This window comes from Eumetopias jubatus, unplaced genomic scaffold (genome assembly GCF_037043125.1).
Source record: "Eumetopias jubatus isolate StellerSeaLion01/CBP00866 unplaced genomic scaffold, mEumJub1_p1.0 scaffold_7, whole genome shotgun sequence".
NCBI classification, from domain to species: domain Eukaryota; kingdom Metazoa; phylum Chordata; class Mammalia; order Carnivora; family Otariidae; genus Eumetopias; species Eumetopias jubatus.
In genome coordinates, this window is record NW_028274813.1 from 12,251,782 (window position 1) to 12,269,715 (window position 17,934).

Sequence of the window (17,934 nt, forward strand, 5' to 3'; positions counted from 1 at the left end):
GTCATCTTGCTGTATCTATGGCCAGACTTGACGTTTTACTTCTTTCACTTCTTGTTCTCTACCATCGTCCTTGAGATAAATTCCTGCCTAAATGAAAATGATTGGATAAAATTGGAAATAGCACAAAATAGTTCTCATTTTGATAACAATTATTTTATGATACACAGAAATAAGCTTTCATAAACAATACAAATTTCGATTCTAGCATTGGGAGTATCTTTTGGTATGTCTGCCAGTATAGAGCTGCACCTTGAAGGATCCCATAACTGATTTTTTGTTTTGTTTTTGTTGTTAGTTTTTTAAGACTTTTCAGAGCAGTTTTAGGTTTGTGACAAAGTTGAGAGGGAGGTATAGACATTTCCTATATAGCCCCTTCCCCCTGTTATTAACATCACTTACCAGAATGGTACTTTTTTTTTTTAATTTTTAACCAAGGATGAACCTACAGTGATACATCATCATCATGCAAAGTCCACAGTTTACCTTAGGGTTTACTCTTGGGTGTTATATATTCTATGGGTTTGGGCAGATTATAATGAATTACAAAATTATAGTATCATGCAGAGTGTTTTCACTGCCCTAAAAATCCTCTGTGTCCCTTCATCTTTTCCTCACCCCCCCTCCACTGTCACCTCTGGAAACTACTGATCTTTTTACTGTCTCCATAGTTTTGCCTTTTCCAAAACATCATAGAGTTGGAATCAGACAGGATGGAGCTTTTTCAGAGTAGCTTCTTTCCCTTTGTAATATGCATTCAGGGTTCCACCGTGTCTTTTTCATAGGTTGTTAGCTCATTTCTTTGTAGTGCTGAATAACATTCCATTATCTGGATGGACCACAGTTTATTTATCCATTCATCTGCTGAAGGACTTCTTGGCTGGGGCTTCCAGGTTTTGGCAGTTATGAGTAAAGCTCCTGTAAACATCTATGTGCAGGTTTTTGTGTGGACATAAGTTTTCAACTCCTTGGTGTAAATACCAAGGAGTGCAATTGCTGGAACGTATGGTAGTTTTGTAAGAAAGTGCCAAACTGGCTTCCAAAGTGGCTGTCCCATTTTGTATCCCTGCCAGCAATGTATGAGAGTCCCTGTTGCTCATCCCCACCAGCATTTGCTGGTGCCGGAGCTCCAGTGCACCATTCTAATAGGTGTGTAGTGATAGCTTGTTTTAATTTGCAGTTCCCTGATGACATATGATGTGGAACATCTTTTCATGTGCGTATTTGCCATCTGTATATCTTCTTTGGTGAGGTTAAGGTTTTTGGCCCATTGAAAAAAAATTTTTTTTTAAAGAAGGTGACTGCTTTTTAAAAAGTCTGTAAGTTGAGAATGGAAAGTTTTCTTACAGTGTTTTTTTTGTTTTGTTTTGTTGAAGAAAATCTAGAAGAGCATATAAAATAAGCCCCAGTAAACCTAGTGTAATATGAAGCATAAAAATATGTTTTAAAACTACACATATAAAAGAGGTTTAAAATGTTTTTCATGGAACTACCTTTATGGTGCTGGATGGTAGAGTTTTTATTTTAAATAAAGACATTCCGTTTTCCAGGACATGATTTATACAAGAAAACATATAATGTCCTGTTGAACATAGGCCAAATACATTCCCAGACGCTTTGTTACCCAAACCTTTTGAGGGATTTCTTTATAGATGTTTTTGGCAGAAGTGGTGATTTTAGAGGAAACATATAAGAAATACCAGATGCAGTTTTCTGAATTGCCATAAATGGTTAAAAAATTATTTGTGATGATATAAACATCTGGGTATACTAGACAATGCCAGGACTTTAGTTAAGAAAAAAGTTTATATCAATTAGATGAATAACTAAGCCCTTTTAAACTTAATAGTTATATTTTAAATGTGTGTTTTATTAATTCTTCTAAAGTACAAAGGAAAAAATAAATTATGTAGAGATGGGAATGTTTTGAGTTATTATGTTTTGTGTATTTTCCCTCATATGGACAGAGTCAGAACATAAATCATTTATTCTTTTTGTCCTGTGTTCTGTTCTTCCCAGATACTCTCCCTTCCTAGAGAAAAATCAATCATTCTTTCATTTACTTATCAAAAATGCATTGTTTCCTGCTATGTACCCAGCACTAAAATAGGCACTGGAGATACAGAGATATAGGGGACCGGTGCTTTCAGGAGGCTTAGAGTCAGACAAGAAGGAGAAGAGTACATGTAATCACATGTTGGGGAAGAGTACATGTAATCACATGCAACCAGTTGTTTCAAAAGGAGGAACAATTCATTCTACTTGGTGACATGGAAGGGTAGAGAAGGCTAGTGAACGGTATACTTGACCTCACTTGAGCTATGAATAGGTACAGCTAAGCAGGCAGGGAGTTGGGGAAACAGCATTCTAGAGAGAGGGAGAAATTCATATAAATCTATGCAGCTTAATCCGGAAACTGGCGGATCTGGTGGACTGGTAGTGACCAAAGGGAGGTGGTGGTGGAAGTGGGTTGTTATGTGGAGAAATGAAACTATAAGTATGGATCACAAACATAAATTATAAACTGGGGCCCAAGAAATAATATAAGAGAACAAATCGGACCAAGTAGAGAGAGTGGTGAATTGAAGAGTTTCTTAGGGAGGCAGCAAATTCTCGGCTCCATTCGACTGTTGCCATGCAGGCCTGTGGGGCCCAATGTTGCCAAATCTCCAGATCTTTCAAGAGACTCGGGAAATGTAGACTTTTATGTGAAATATTCCAATTTTTTTATGTGATACCAAATTTAGAACACCCTGTGTGGGCTGAAAAAACATTTCTTTGGGCCAGATTTAGTCCATGCCATTTGCAACAGGGAGCTTTCAGAAATGAGTTGAGGTTCAGTCATAAGCCTAGAAAGCCTTTTGTCATTATTTTCTATAGTGGTGATGATATTCAGTAAGTGGCAAAATTATTATAATGGCTTTACTTTTCTCTGACAAAATTGCAGCCCTTTTGGGGTATGGCTGGTCTGTGTGCACCTTTTAAAATTAAATACGTAATTTGATTCACAGTATTCAGTCTTTTAAAAAATTTTTGTTTTGATATGGAAAAATGCAGTACAAATTATCTGAATTCATACTAAAGGATTGAGGGAGGAGGAGGGTGGAGAGGGAAAATAAATTTGATCTGGTTACATTAAAGATATTTATATAAGACCTGTTGTAAATGCATATAGTAACTCTAACTTAATTGTACAAATAATCCAAGAGACCTCAGTGTTGCTATTTTAATGGAGTCACAGATTCGGACCTAGTGAAATTCAAATTAATGAGCTTATATTGTATTAATAAAGTCTTTTCATGTGAGTTCATTGCTGGGAAGTGGAATTTCAAAAATTACTTTTCATTCATCAATTATTAATTACAGTTAGGGAATGAGAAAGCACTCACCATGTACTTCAGACCTTAAAATTCTATGATATGGTTGAAAAGAATTGAGTTAAAAGACAAAGCAGATGCCGGTATGTCTTAACTTCAAATGTTAAATATAAAATGCCTTTAAAAAGTATTATTTGGTGTTTATAAAGAAATTGATCTTGTAGAAGTTGAAATTCTGTGATAAAAAGATCATCTAATTTCTAGCCTTTGCTTTGATTACATTTAATGAAATGAAGAGGCTAAGTTTCCTTATATTGGATTTAATGTATTAAGATTCACATTTATTTTTTAGGTAGCTTGTGCAAGTAAGACACTAGACCCAGTTTATTTACCAACATATCTATAAATGAAATCATCTTCTAACATTTTTTTCTTCCTTCTCTTGGCTCCTTGGTTCGTAAAGAGGACAAGAGAAAACGGAGGCAAAATTATCAGTGTTAATAGTAGCTGAAATGATGCATTATTGGTATTGGTTAGGGGTAAAAGATGAATTCTTTAGTTATTTTAAGAGATCAGATGAGTGAGTACTAATGCTTAATACAGCACTTCACTGTTTAGAAAAGTCACATTTAATCAGTAGATTGAAAATCCTTTGAGATTAAGCATGCATATTTTACAAAATAGGCAACAGCGTCTGGCCCTGGTGAAAGGACTGTGACTCATATGCAGGTCTTCTGACCCTCAAGTCATGTTCCAATCACCTTTCTTTTCTCTGTCAGGTGACTGTTAAATAAATCTGACTTGAGTCTTGTCCAAGGGAGCTAAGTCATGCAACAGCCAGATGACTTTGTAAGGAGTGTGACTTAATTTTACGATGTGCTCTGAAGACAGTATGATAATGCAGTGTTACTAATCACAAATAAAATGTAAAGTTATGATGGACTTATTTGTTGTAGTCAGTACATTTTAATGTTCAGTTTTGATTTTAAATCAAGTGGTGAGGTCCGCAGTGTCCTCTCTAGGCATTATGGAGAAGAGGCTGTGATATGGCAGGTTTTAGGATGGCATATATTTAGAGTAACTCTTCCCCTAAACTAGACTAACTCTCAGTTGCTTTATTGCTCAACTTTAAAGCATATCCCCGTGCCTTTTATTTTCTTTTTTTAACTTCCAAAGAATTATTTTGGCATGTTAGATTATTTCACAGGGATATTATATTTGGCTAAAGACCCATTTCTGAATAACCGTTATTTTGTCTACCCATATAAATACAGTTCTGATTTCAAATTGTGGTTTGAGTTAGTGTTCAGTTTTTGTGGAGAAATATTCAGAATCTCTGATGGGAGGAAAATAAGGGTGCCTGGAGAAAAAGAGAAGTCTGTAGGGACCTTTGAAGTCAGTATTTGACTTTCTTTTCTAAACCTTTCCTAGTTAATACCGTTCTTCCAAGCCTTCCCTCCAAATTCTGAGGGTTTTTTCATAGACTTCAGTATCAGAATATGTTTAAACTACTACTTGAAATTGAAACAGCCCTCTGCATGCCTGCAAGGATATGCAGAGTTATCAGTTCTCTATCACATTATAGTTTAGGACTAACTTGTATTCTGATGAGTTTAAGAAATTTTTATTCTATAATTTTGGCCATAAGGCTGTTTTGACCCTACCTTTTAGAACAGAGATTTTAATCAAAATTATACTAATATTAATTTCATTAAGAAGATATCTTTGACTTGAACTTTATTTTATTTATCTATCTATCTATCTCTCTATCTATTTATTTATTTATTTTACGGTTTTATTTATTTGACAGAGCGCACAGGCAGGGGGAGCAGGAGCAGGAGAGGGAGAAGCAGGCTCCCCGCTGAGCAGGGAGCTCGATACAGGGCTCAGGACCCGGGGATCGCGCCCTGAGCTAGAGGCAGACGCTTAACTCATTGAGCCACCCAGGCACCCCGAACTTTATTTTTTTTTTAAAGATTTATTTATTTTGTGAGAGAGAGAATGGGGGGTCCGGGGCAGGGGAGGGGAGGGGCAGAGGGAGAGAATCTCAGACTCCCTGCTGAGTGCAGAGCTGGATGCGGGACTCGGTCCCAGGACCCCAGGATCATGATCTGAGCCAAAATCAAGAGTCAGACACTAAACTGACTGAGCCACCCAGGCGCCCCTTGATTTGAACTTTATTAATATAGATTTCTTGATCTGTTTTTTTATAGAGCAAAATTAAATTTTTCTAATTTATTTTATTAAAATTTTAATCAGAGCAAAATCAACTCTTTGCTCTATGAATTTTACTCTGAAGATGTCTATCATTCAGTTTTATCTTTCTTTTCTTTTTTTTAATAAGAGACAGTATACTGTAGTGGTTACATTCTGGTTATGCTCCAAAGCGGTGCTGTCCAATAAAAATATAATGCAGGCCACATGTATAATTATTAATGTTTAGTAGCCATGTTAAAAATAAAAAGATACAGGTGAAGTTAATTTTAGTAACATTTTATATAGCTCAGAATATTATTATTTTGATATATAATCAATATAAAACATCATTAATTTTAGAAGAAAGTAGATGGAGATCTGAGAGAAAGGGAAGGTGGAGGTAAATTTGACCTCTCTTTCTCTGCTGCCCTTCCATAGTGGGGGAGGATGGAACAGAGGACTGTGCCCATCGTTACTCTGGCTCTTACCGTAGTCCACGAGTGGAATGGTTAATTCAGAACATCAACAAAATACTAATTTATTTGCTGTTCTTCCTCTGAATAGTTGAGAATTCTATTTACATTCAGAATGTAGTAATAGAAAGGGCCCAAATAGCACCATGTGTTCGTAGTATATATGTGCACATTAAGAATCTAAAATGTCTTTTACTGACTCAGACTTTAATAGTAATCTTGTTCTCTCTCTTTTTTCTTAATGTCCAAGCTTAAATTCCTTACTGGAAAGACAGGAAAGGAAACGTTTGTAGTAGATTTTCCAAACACAAATCTTGCTTTTATAATATGGTTATGGCAACCATCTCTATTTTGGTAAAGTTAGCCTGTTACATGAATTACATTTTGCAATTTAGATTTTTGCAATTTAGAAGAACCACAAGCCATTGCAAACAATTAAACTGGACATTTTTGTATATACACTTAGTACTTTAAATCAGAATATTAGGCATTGTGCAAGGCAGATTGAAAACATAAAGCAGATGGATCTGGCCTAATCTGTAGGGTTTAGAGAAAACTTTGAGGAAGTGACCTACAAACTTAGATGTGAAGGTGAATAAAAGTTAATAGGCGGTCCTGATGGAAAAGAGCTTCTCAGGTAGAAGAAAAAATATCTGCAGAAGTCTTGTAGTAGGAATTGAGAGTCCAGAAATAAACCATACATATCTCATCAGTTGGTTTTCAACAAGGGTACCAAAAAAACAGTTTTTTCAACATACGGTGCTGGAACAACTGGATATCTACGTGCACAAGAACGAAATTGATCCTTACCTCACACCATGCGTGAAAATTAACTCAAAATGGATCACAGACCTGCATTTTAGAGTTAAAATTATAAAACTTTTAGAAGAATACACAGGAATAAATCTTAGTGATGTTGAATTAGGCATTGATTTCTTTGATGTGACTCTAAAAGCACAGGTAACAAAAGAAAAAAGTTGGACCTCATCAAAATTAAAAACTCTTGTACTTCAAAGGATAGCATCAAGAAAGCAAAGTGACAACCCACGGAATGGGAGAAAATATTAGTGAGTCCTATATCTGACAAGGGGACTTGTGTTCAGCTACCACCAGGAAAATGCAGCATAATTCAGAATAGTTTTGTGGAAAGAGGTCAGAGTCTAGTGTTTGGATTGGAGTGTTTCTTGATTTGAAAAGTAGAGCGCTGCTGCAGAGCAATCTCTTCATTTCTTTCAGAACCAAACTTGTAATCTAGCTTGGGTAAGCATCTCCTTCAGCTCGAATTATCCATTCCTGAGGTGACAGGTATCAAACCTCCCTGGGTCTGGCTGAGAGTTCCTTCATCTGGGAATGGTTGGCCCTGTGGCACAGTTGGATTTATGAACGGGGTATCTCCTGTTGTAATTCTAGACTTTGCCTGTAATACTGCTTGGATTCCAGCTGTTCCACCAAGATTTTACAGATTTAAATAAGAATTATAAAAGTCCAGCATTCTTCTGAATTAGTCACATAAGCTATCGTTATTTTGATTAGTAGTTCAGAACCAGTGATCTGAATTGGGTTTTGCAACCTATATACCTCAGAATACTTTGTCCTATGAGCTGCACCCCGAGCCGTGCTCTTAGTTGTATTAAATATCCTTCTTAGCTCACCAAAAACTAGAGTCCAGCCAGGAAAATGGAAAAGGAAAATCTAAAATTGTCCTTTCCATTTCTCCCCCATTAAAGAGTGGCTCTGGAAATGTTTTATGCACGGAAGCAGTGGTGAAAAATCTCTTTTTTGCTATTAAGTTTCTGAAGAGAATGAAAACCCTTTTTCGGTTTTTAAATTTTCTGTTGAAGAATCGAATACTTTATTGGGGATAAACTGTGTGAATAAAGGCATAGTCTGGCTGCCAGGTAATTTCTATACCAGAAAGCCCAGTTCCTGAACCAAAGAAGAGATGGAAGTTATTAAATATTACTAATTAGAATAAGTGTATATATTCAAAATTTATAGGAAAGATGTTATAAATCTCATTATATATTCATCCAGGCTATTTTAATCAGTTAATGACTGTCTTTATTCACGTTTTAAAACAGATGAACTCCGACAAGAAATGCTGGATGATGTACAAAAGAAATTGATGAATTTAGTAAACAGCACAGAAGGAAAAGTGGACAAGTATGCTCTGCCTTTTAACTTTTATGTATTTTATGGAGATTACCTTTACAGTAAAAAGAACTTCTACATGTAGATGTTTATATGTGATTAAGTTTTTAAAAAGGCTTTTCTTGTATGGTGATGAGATGTAGGTGGCTTTCATGAGGAGTCAGTAGAATAACTTCTCTTGGTTTTTAAATGGATTTTTCCCAGCTCAAATTCTTTTTCTTAAAACCATGTGGAAGAGTTAAAACATCACCATAGTAGGAAGTGTGTAGAAAATAAAAAGTTTTATTCTTAGCATTCTTTTTAACTCTCTCTCGCTGTCCTTAAAGAACATACCTTGCTTCAGTGCATTAGGTCTGAAACCTAGGTATATATGTAATATATCATTAATATTTTAAAGATTTTGATATTATTAGCAAATTTTTAATAAATGTGAGTGTGGGAGTAGAAGCATACCTGTGAAGCACAAGAGCTGTCCTCACCATTTGAGGTGGGGAGGGAGACATCGGGAGTATCTTAAGGCAGAAGCCAGACAGACACTGAGAGTCACTGAGCACCATCTCAGTTGATTGATTCGGTTGGAGAAAGTAAGTGGGTAATAATTGATGTTTTAAAAGGTATGCATTTTTAGATTGTTTGAAATGTCTTTGATTAGACTTGTCAAGAGGTTTTTTTTTTTTTTTTTTAAGTACTTCAAAATCTTGTTGGTTAGTGGTTTCTTGGTAACTTTTTAAAGTATAATATATGTTTAGTGTTTATTGTGTGGGTACACTAAATATGGGCATAACTATTGAGTTAGCCTGAGTTGTTTCCGCCTTTATCTTCACAGAGTCCTAATGAGAAACCTCTTCATTGGACATTTCCACACACCAAAACATCAGCGCCACGAGGTGCTACGATTAATGGGAAGCATCCTGGGTATCAAGAGGGAGGAAATGGAGCAGGTAACTGAACAATGGAAAGCCATTCTGAATATTTTTATAACTCAGATAGTGGCATCATATAAAAGTGTCTTCTTTTACTCTATATTATACAGCTTTTCCTTTTTCTCAGTAATGGGGAAATGGACCAGTTCATACTACCATGAAGAGGTGGATTTGTTCAACTTGTGTAATACTAGTTTTGTCACTTATAAGTCACGTCTCCTGTCAAAATGCTAAATTTTGAGACATGACAAGCCCCAGCTCTGATTTGAGGTAGTGCTTAGGATGGCATTTTATTGTATGTGTAGCCTCTCCCAGTAAGAAACATTTACTAGGAGTTGGACTTGAAAAGCATAGTGTGCTACCATCTGAAATCAAGTAAAAATAGTTCTTACTTTTTTCTTTTCTTGTATTGATAAAACTTTTCTGTTTTAAAATAATCTTTTAGTTGCTTCATGAAGATCAGGGTGGTGTTACCAGGTGGATGACTGGGTGGCTTGGAGGAGGATCAAAAAGTGTCCCCAGCACGCCTCTGAGACCAAATCAACAATCTGTGCTTAATAGTGTAAGAGCCAATTTTATTCTTGCTCTGAATATGAGTGGTGAAATGGTTGTGCCTCACATTCATTTGTGAAAATCAGATTTCTTTTTTAGATTATTTCATTATACAGCCCTTTTATTTTGGAGTTGTGGAAACTTGAGATCCAGAGAGGTGATTAGCTTAAGGATAATAAGCCAGTTTATTTATTTTACTTGTTTATTTATTTTTAAAGATTTTATTTACTTATTTGACAGAGAGCACAAGCAGGGAGAGTGGCAGAGGGAGAGGGAGAAGCAGGCTCCTCGCTGAGCAGGGAGCCCGATATGGGACTCAATCCCAGGACCCTGGGATCATGACCTGAGCTGAAGGCAGACGCTTAACTGACTGAACCACCCAGGCGCCCCATTAAGCCAGTTTAAATAAATTTATTGCATATATGTTTTATTTTAGCTTTTTATTTATACAGTACTTTTGTTTTTCAAAGTATTAAGTATTTTTGTATTTGATCATGCTGCTATAGGCACAGCATCATTTGTCTTACTACTAAATTACGAGATTCTTAAAGACAGAGGCTTTATTTTATGCATGTTTTTATCTACCTGGTCATTCAGCACTTACTTACTGAGCGCCTGCTGTGTACCAGACTGTTCTCAACTTTGGGGATGCAGCAGCAAACCAGAAGACAAAGTGCCTGCCCTCAACAGACTTACATCTTGGCAGGAGGAAGAAGTTAATAAACATGAAAACACGGTGCCTAGTAGTCTGAATGAACATTAATAAACTGAGTAGCTCGGGACACCTGGCTGGCTCATTTGGAAGAGCATTGACTCTTGATCTTGGGGCCATGAGTTCAAGCCCCACATTGGGTGTAGAGATTACTTAAATAAATAAATAAAAAAAACTAAACTAAAAATAAATAAATTGAGTAGCTGTGAATTATAATGTGGAGTTTGCTTCTTTATTTTACTTTGTTTTTTAATAAAGAAGAAACTGAGGATAGGTAACATACCCAGAGCTGGTTGAAGATAAAAAAATACCCTAGTTTAAATCAGATGGCATGAAATTTATTTTAAAGGAGAGGGCTAGGGGTGCCTGGCTGACTCAGTCGGTGGAGCAGGGGTTGTGGGTTTGTGCCCCATGTTGGGTATAGAGATTACTTAAAAATAAAATCTTATAAAAACAAAGGAAAGGTTTACACTACATTATTTTAATCTGATAATATTACTGGTGAGCTTTTGCTATATTCATTGATTAAATATGACTTTTAATACTTGTTTTTGATGCTGTGTTTCATGTCCATGTAAATAGAACTAAAATGATTTAAGATGATGTCTTAAGTGCCATCAGTGGCAAGAAATTTGTCATCAGGTAGCTAATTATGACTAAGGTTTGTAACAAATGTTATCATCAAACATTATTGATTATATTGCTAAAGGTTTTAATTGATAAACATAACTAAAGCACTAGTAGTTTTAATGGTCCATAAAGCTTAATTATAAAGAAATGATTCAGAAGGCATGATTAGTTTTTGATATTTAATTAGAGTAGCTGGTACATTTTTTTGCTTGTAATAAGTATAATTTAATATCTGCCTAATATATAACCCAAATATTATTTCCTTAGTCTTTTTCAGAACTTTTTGTTAAATTTCTAGAAACAGAATCTCATCCATCTGTTCCACCACCAAAGCTTTCTGTTCATGATATGAAACCTCTGGATTCACCAGGAAGGAGAAAAGTAGTTACAAATGTACCAGAAAGTTTTAAAGGTAAAACCAGATATTTATTTTTTCTACAATTTAAAAAATTGAATGTTTAATTTATGATTATGTTTTACCGTGATCTTAACTAAATTTTTAGTGTTTTTGAAAACGTGCAGTGACTTCTTCCAAAATTCCAGTAAGGCATTAGATTTTGGCTTCATATATTCTGTAGCAATCTGATACTAAATTAGCTTAGATTAACCTACACAATATGAAATATTTTTCCTTTGTATATTGAAATAACTCTTCTCTCTGCATAAGCCACTTTGAATTATTCTTGGAAGTGCTGGTGAACCAGTAAACCTTTGCTTGGTCATCTGTTTTTCTTTCACACTAAAGGTGCTTATTGCTAAATTAGAGTTAAAAGTGTAGTTTATATTCAGATTGTTTCAGTTTCTCTTATAAATATTGCTGTGATGAACATCCTTGATAAATTTTTGCACACGTCCTTAATGTTTCCCTTAAGATTAATTTTTGTAAGTATAATACCTACATGTAGACATTTCTTAAGAATTAAAATATAATGGCAAATTACCCTCAAAAAAAAAAAAAGTGTAGTTTATAGTTAGAGAAAGGTTTTTCTCCCTGTGAACATCTTAAGTGTGAACATTCAATAACCAAACCTTGGTATGTTAGTAATATAACTTATAAGAGCGGTTTAGTAAACTGGCTTAGACATCCAAGAATGTATTGAAGCATTCTTGTATGTTAAAAGGTCTGCCTAGAAACAAATGGTTTGGTGGTTCTGTGATTTGTATGTATGGTTTTCTATCCCACTAGGTCAAAAGGGCCTTATTTATATTTATGTCCCAATATTACAGGCATGCAGTAAATTTTCTTGAGTTGAAATTGCAGTATAATCCATTAGACTATGAACAGATTGTTTATTAGAAAGTCTCTCTTTTATCTGAAATCTTCGTATTTTAATACAGACTAAAATGTTCACTAGTTGGACTGTAAAAGTGTGTTATTATATACCCTCAAGTTTATATCACATCAGATACTTAAATTTGGATAAAATATTGAAGAATTTATATTTTGAAATTTTAAAAAACTCTCTTAAAGTCTAATTTAGCTGAATATTTCTATTTTCCTGAACTTTTACATAAAAAGAAATGGTAAAATTTGTTTGGATAAAAGGTGTGGTTCCTAAATGTAATAAAGAGTCTTCACTTTAACAGCTACAGACTATACTGAAAACACTTTTTTCTTGGGGCGCGTGGGTGGCTCAGTCGGTTAAGCATCTGCCTTCCACTCAGGTCATGATCCCAGTGTCCTGGGATCGAGTCCCACATCGGGCTCTCCCTGCGTCTCCCTCTCCCTCTGCCTGCTGCTCCACCTGCTTGTACTCTTTCTCTCCCCCTCTGTCAAATAAATAAATAAAATCCTTAAAAACAAAACAAAACCATACTTTTTTTCTTGCTACACTAGGCTGTAGCATCTTCAAGTGGATTCCAGAATTCATGATGGCAATGTCTCCTGCTCCCTTGTCCTCCCTTCTGTCTCCATCTCTCCCCCCTCCATCCCTTCCCCTTCTTCCCGCTCTTCTTCCCTTTTCTCCCTCTCTTCACTTATCAAGACATGTGCCCAGCTTGGTTTGGATTGATCAGAGACAAAAAGCCAGTGATATTCTGAGCTGGTACAGGGTTTACATTAAAAAACAACAACAAAAGACAAGCTTAGTCTTTAATGCTGGATTTGGAAGTGTGTGACAAGGGTCAGAGCTTACTAAGGAGCACCAGAAGCTTTTCCAGAGTTTGGAAAGTTGTCATTCACGGAGAAGTAAAGCTTGGGGACCCAGTAAACCAGTTAAGTTGATTGGATGAATTTGTCTCAATGCTTTCTTTGTATTAGAGGCTTCTTTTTATTTTGAGTTTCCCATTGCTTGAGTGGTGCTTGTCTCTTAACAAGAAAGTTGTTAGTCGTCTTGGGTAATAAAGCAGAATTCTATCCACCAGGACATTAGGGAATTAACAGATACCTATTCCAGTAAAAAACTAGTTTTAACGTAACTTGATAGAGAAATAATCTAATGGAGAATTGTTTCAAACCTCTGAATGTCTAAAAAAGGATGATCAGGTAATGTAATGCGAAAAAATTGTTTTTCTTTGGGTAAATAATATTAAATTTGACTGTTATCATTGTGGAATTGGTGCCAGGTTTTTTCGTGGCCCTCATAATTATTGGGGGGAAAGGAGTTCTCAAATCTTTCCATGTTTCAGGTGAATAGTTAGAAAATTTGCATTGTAACCTAGAAAACACCCTCTGAGAAGCCGTTATTAAAGTAAATGAAGTTCATCAGTTATGTAACTGTTATTTGGATATCAAACAATATTAATGTGTTTAATAAAGTATTATCTGTGCATACAGATATTCCTCCCTCCCCAGTTCTTTGTCCATTCCTCTTGCTTCCTGTCTTGTCTTTTTTTACCCTTTATATGTCATAGACCCAGCTTAGTGGAACCAGAACCCAGCAGCATAGGAATCAAATTTATTCGGGGGCCAAATCTAGGAACCCAAAACACATGTACAGTGTTAACTGAATAATATATAGGAGATTGACTAACTTGTATTTTATCATCTAGATACCACAGAATCCAGATCTGGTAGAAGAACAGATGTGAATCCATTCTTGGCTCCCCGCTCTGCGGCTGTGCCTCTCATTAACCCAGCTGGACTTGGACCTGGGGGGCCTGGGCATCTTCTTTTGAAACCCATCTCAGATGTGTTGCCCACATTTACACCTTTGCCAGTGTCACCTGACAACAGCGCTGGAGTTGTGTTGAAAGACCTTTTAAAGCAATAGGTGATTCTCAAGCCAGAGACAACATATGTAGCACTTTAAAGAAACCATGAACACTATATGTATGTACTTTACCACAAAGTGGCCTTTCAGAAAAAGTCATGTATTTGTTTGCAGTTGTACATTCTCTAAACTTAATAAAAATATTCTTTTTGCTTTTAGAAATTGCAGGTGTCACAGGGGGAAGTGTTTGCTGTAGTATATGCTTTTTTTTCTTCTCTGGTTGGCCAAATTTAAGCTAGAAACATTTGATCTTTCATCTTAATTTACAAAAAATAAGAAAAATATAAAGAAAGATAAAAATTTCTAGTAGCTATAGATCAGCTCTTTATTTCTATGATTTCCAAGCTCATTTAAGCTAGAGACATGTGGTTTATCTTTTAAAGATAATCAAATTTACAAAAAAGGAGAAAATAATGGTGGCTTATCTGTATAGTGCAAACAATTGATCCGAAGCATATATTGGTCGTCTTTTTTTTTTTTTTTCATTAGTCCTCTGGAGAGGACTTTGTGTATAGACAGGCCAACAACAGGGTTGTGCCTCGGAGATCATAGGTGTCCAGACGCGGAATGTGTGTGTGTTTGGTTCTATGCAATTTTATCGCACGTTGTCGATCACTGTGATCAGCACTACAGTGCAGTGCAGATACCCAACAGTTTCATCAAGGCTCTCTCGAGCTGCCCTATTGTATTTTATAATCGCGGCCTCCTTCCCTTCCCGTGCCCGCCTAATCTCTGGCAACCACTGACTGCTCTCAAGCTCTGTAATTTGGTCACTTCAAGAGTGCTGTGTAAATGGACTCGTGCAGTATGTAACCTTTGGGATTGGCTTTTTTCACTCAACATAATTCCCTTGAGACCTTTCCAAGTTGTTACATGTATCATGATTTGTTCCTTTTTAATGCTGAGTTACATACGGTGGAGATATGATTTAGTTTTAAGAGCCAAGGTATCTTTTTAAAGGTAACATCTCAAAAACGTTCGCTCACACACATGCACACAGCTTTTGGGTAAGTGTTAAGTTGAACAGCTGCATTTACGTACCTACAGTTGGCAATATCACGGCACGGGATACCTCCTGCCCTTTCTGCGGAGGGTTAGAAGAGGCGCGTTGGTCCAGGAGTCCCCGGTTCTCATCCTCATGGTCACTGAGGGTAGTGATGTCAACAGCACCAGCACCGGGTGTTTGCAGCTAAAGAAGAAGGGAGTAGTTCTTTAATTTTTCACAAACCCATCCTAAAAAATCTTGACCTGGAACTTAATTATATCGGGATGTTTGTGTTTGTATTAGTCGTTGGAGTTGTACATTTGAAGACATTTCTTGCGAATTTTGTAAATTTCAGTATACCTTGAAAATAGAAACATCTGTATAACAAGGAAAGGTGAAAATAATATTAATTCAAATATGTAAATAGGCCTGGCCCTGGCCAGGGCTCAGTTTGGTTGTTTGTAAATTTTGCTGTGATTAACTGTCTACTGTGTTTAGATTGGAAGATTAGAAGTCTTCATGTGTGGATGGGTAAAGCTCGTTTTTCTGAAATGTTTAGTAGCCGAGACATCGCTGCTTCAGAACATCATCTGTCTCCCGAGCTAATGTATTTATATCGCCGTTCTTTGTTCATTCCACTTTAAAGGAAGCTGTTGTACAGGTTCTATATTAGAACTGTCAAACTGCCTCTTGTCCGTTTTGCCCATTATTATTTCTCTATGAAATTATTACCTTTAGGTTTTATATGATCCTTCCAAAGATGCTTTCACTGGCCATCCTAAATTATGTGCTGCTTGCCATTGAAGTTTCATTTCAGTGTGGAGCATCTGAAATAAAAGTTTCTAAGTTAAAAAAAAAAAGACACATGATCCTTCATTTTGAAGAAAGAGAACATGCAAAAAAGAGTTTCATCTTTTAATTTGAAAAGGAGATGCATGCTACATATTTAAGTAGCATATCATCATATTTTAAAGGCCTTTGAGGACATTTTGAGCATTTCCTCCCCCCCAAGTTTGAAAGCGGTTATGGGTGGATTGCATATCTAACATCACAGCATGACCTTTCATGGCTGCTATTTAAGTATGTGACTTTGTCTTCAAGCTGTGGTACCTAATGTTTCAGTTGTATCGTGGTTGAAACTATAGCTCACTGGTATGCATACTAAGTGTGTGTTGATCTAAACCAGACATAACTCATCTACTTTTCTGAAACCCAGTTGTGTCAGAGATGAGCCATCTGCTTAAGGAATCTTAGTAACCATACAGTGATGAAGCATATAATTGTTATGTTAGCAATAGGACATGGCAAACAGTATTTTTACTGCAATATTTTAACTACAGTACTTTTACTGTTTACTTCTTTCTAAACTTACTAGAATTTGTGGTTGAATTTTGCTTTAGCTGCCAGTTTTTCACAACATTCCTAATGGTTTTCAACTGCTACAATATAGTAGAAAAGCCATCCAGCCATTGAATTTGATTTTAATAGAATCCCATGTCATGGTTGGTTGAGTTTTTGACCCTGCCATTATCGATTTTTAAAAGAAAAAAAAAAGAAACAAAACTAAAATAACAAAAACATGGGGAAAAAGGAATGACTTTCTTAAAACCAGCCAATTAAAACATTAACTATCCTCTGCAAACAAAGCCTCCCCTTTATTTTAACCTTTTAATGGTTAATTGAAAAAGGGGGAAGAGACTCAAAATACTTATCCAATTAGTAGATGGAAAACAAACTTTGTCTTCAGGGATAGGGGAGTGATAAAGAATTAATGGGGGAGTGCCATTATGCGTCAGATTTAAAGCAATTTGAATCTGATTTTTCAAAACCAATGAAGTTTTTCATACATCAAAGTATTTAAAATGTCTTCCATCCACAAAAATTTCCTTTAATTTTGTAAATATCAAGTAAGTATAACTGATATTTATTTTATATATTCCTATGGAAAAAGTAATGGTATTTTAATGTTCTGACATTTGTGATTATTTGCCAGTCTTTACTTTTTAACTTACTAAGGTTTCTCTAATTAAACTTGATAAGTTGTCTTTTGGTTTTTAGGGAAATATCTAAATGTGGGAAATTTACAACCCAACCTTAATATTGGGTTGTGTTTTATAGAGCTAAAGTCAATGCATTTCTGAATTTCTCAGGAGCACTGCAAGGCAAAAAAAATACTCCAAATAAAAATGATATATGTAAGTTGGCAATGTCTTTATCCACAATAAAAAAGTTTTTTTAGCAAACAGCTGCTGACTTTTTCTTTAGGAGGGGGAGAAATGACTTACACATGTTGTTTATAGCAGCAGTTGAGCTACGGAAGCTAACGTCTTCAAGTGTTCACCGGATGTTGCTGTTAGGATGCCGTGTGAGCCTTGGAAATGTTAAATATGAACAATTTAATAGATGCCGAAGATTTTGTATGAAAAGAGGATCTGAGAGGTTTTAGTCAGCCTTTTCTTTTCAGAGGTAATATGCATCATTGGGCTCTTGGTTTTTCAACAAGATAATCAGTTATGTCTTCCACTTTTTTCTGAGATATGGAACTTGAATATTTTTAACAGTTTATGTGATGGTGGTATTGGAAGGAGCATGGTTTTTAGAGTTGGGAGATGGAGTACTGATTTTGATAGATCCTTTCTCTGTGATCTTTAACAAAATTGCCTTGACTATGAGACTGATCTCTTTCATCTTCGAACCCCCACATAGTAAATGGTCAGATAACATATTCATTCACAATATTAAATGAATAAACGTATCACTTGTGGAAGTGCTTTATTTATAAAGCC

The 17,934-nt window shown here is 35.7% G+C and overlaps 1 protein-coding gene across 2 annotated transcripts in view; it reads left to right on the forward strand.

Annotated features, from left to right (window-relative positions):
* The window catches only part of TRIP11 (thyroid hormone receptor interactor 11), a 65,202-nt gene extending 47,809 nt beyond the window's left edge, over positions 1-17,393 (forward strand). For both annotated transcript variants that reach the window (XM_028098367.2, XM_028098373.2), the window contains exons 17-21: positions 8,065-8,146; positions 8,961-9,075; positions 9,503-9,619; positions 11,219-11,363; positions 13,943-17,393. In XM_028098367.2, the coding sequence (XP_027954168.2) occupies positions 8,065-8,146; positions 8,961-9,075; positions 9,503-9,619; positions 11,219-11,363; positions 13,943-14,163 (680 nt within the window). In that variant the 3' untranslated portion in view covers positions 14,164-17,393. The remainder of the gene's footprint in view (positions 1-8,064; positions 8,147-8,960; positions 9,076-9,502; positions 9,620-11,218; positions 11,364-13,942) is intronic.
* The last annotated feature ends 541 nt before the right edge of the window (positions 17,394-17,934 follow it).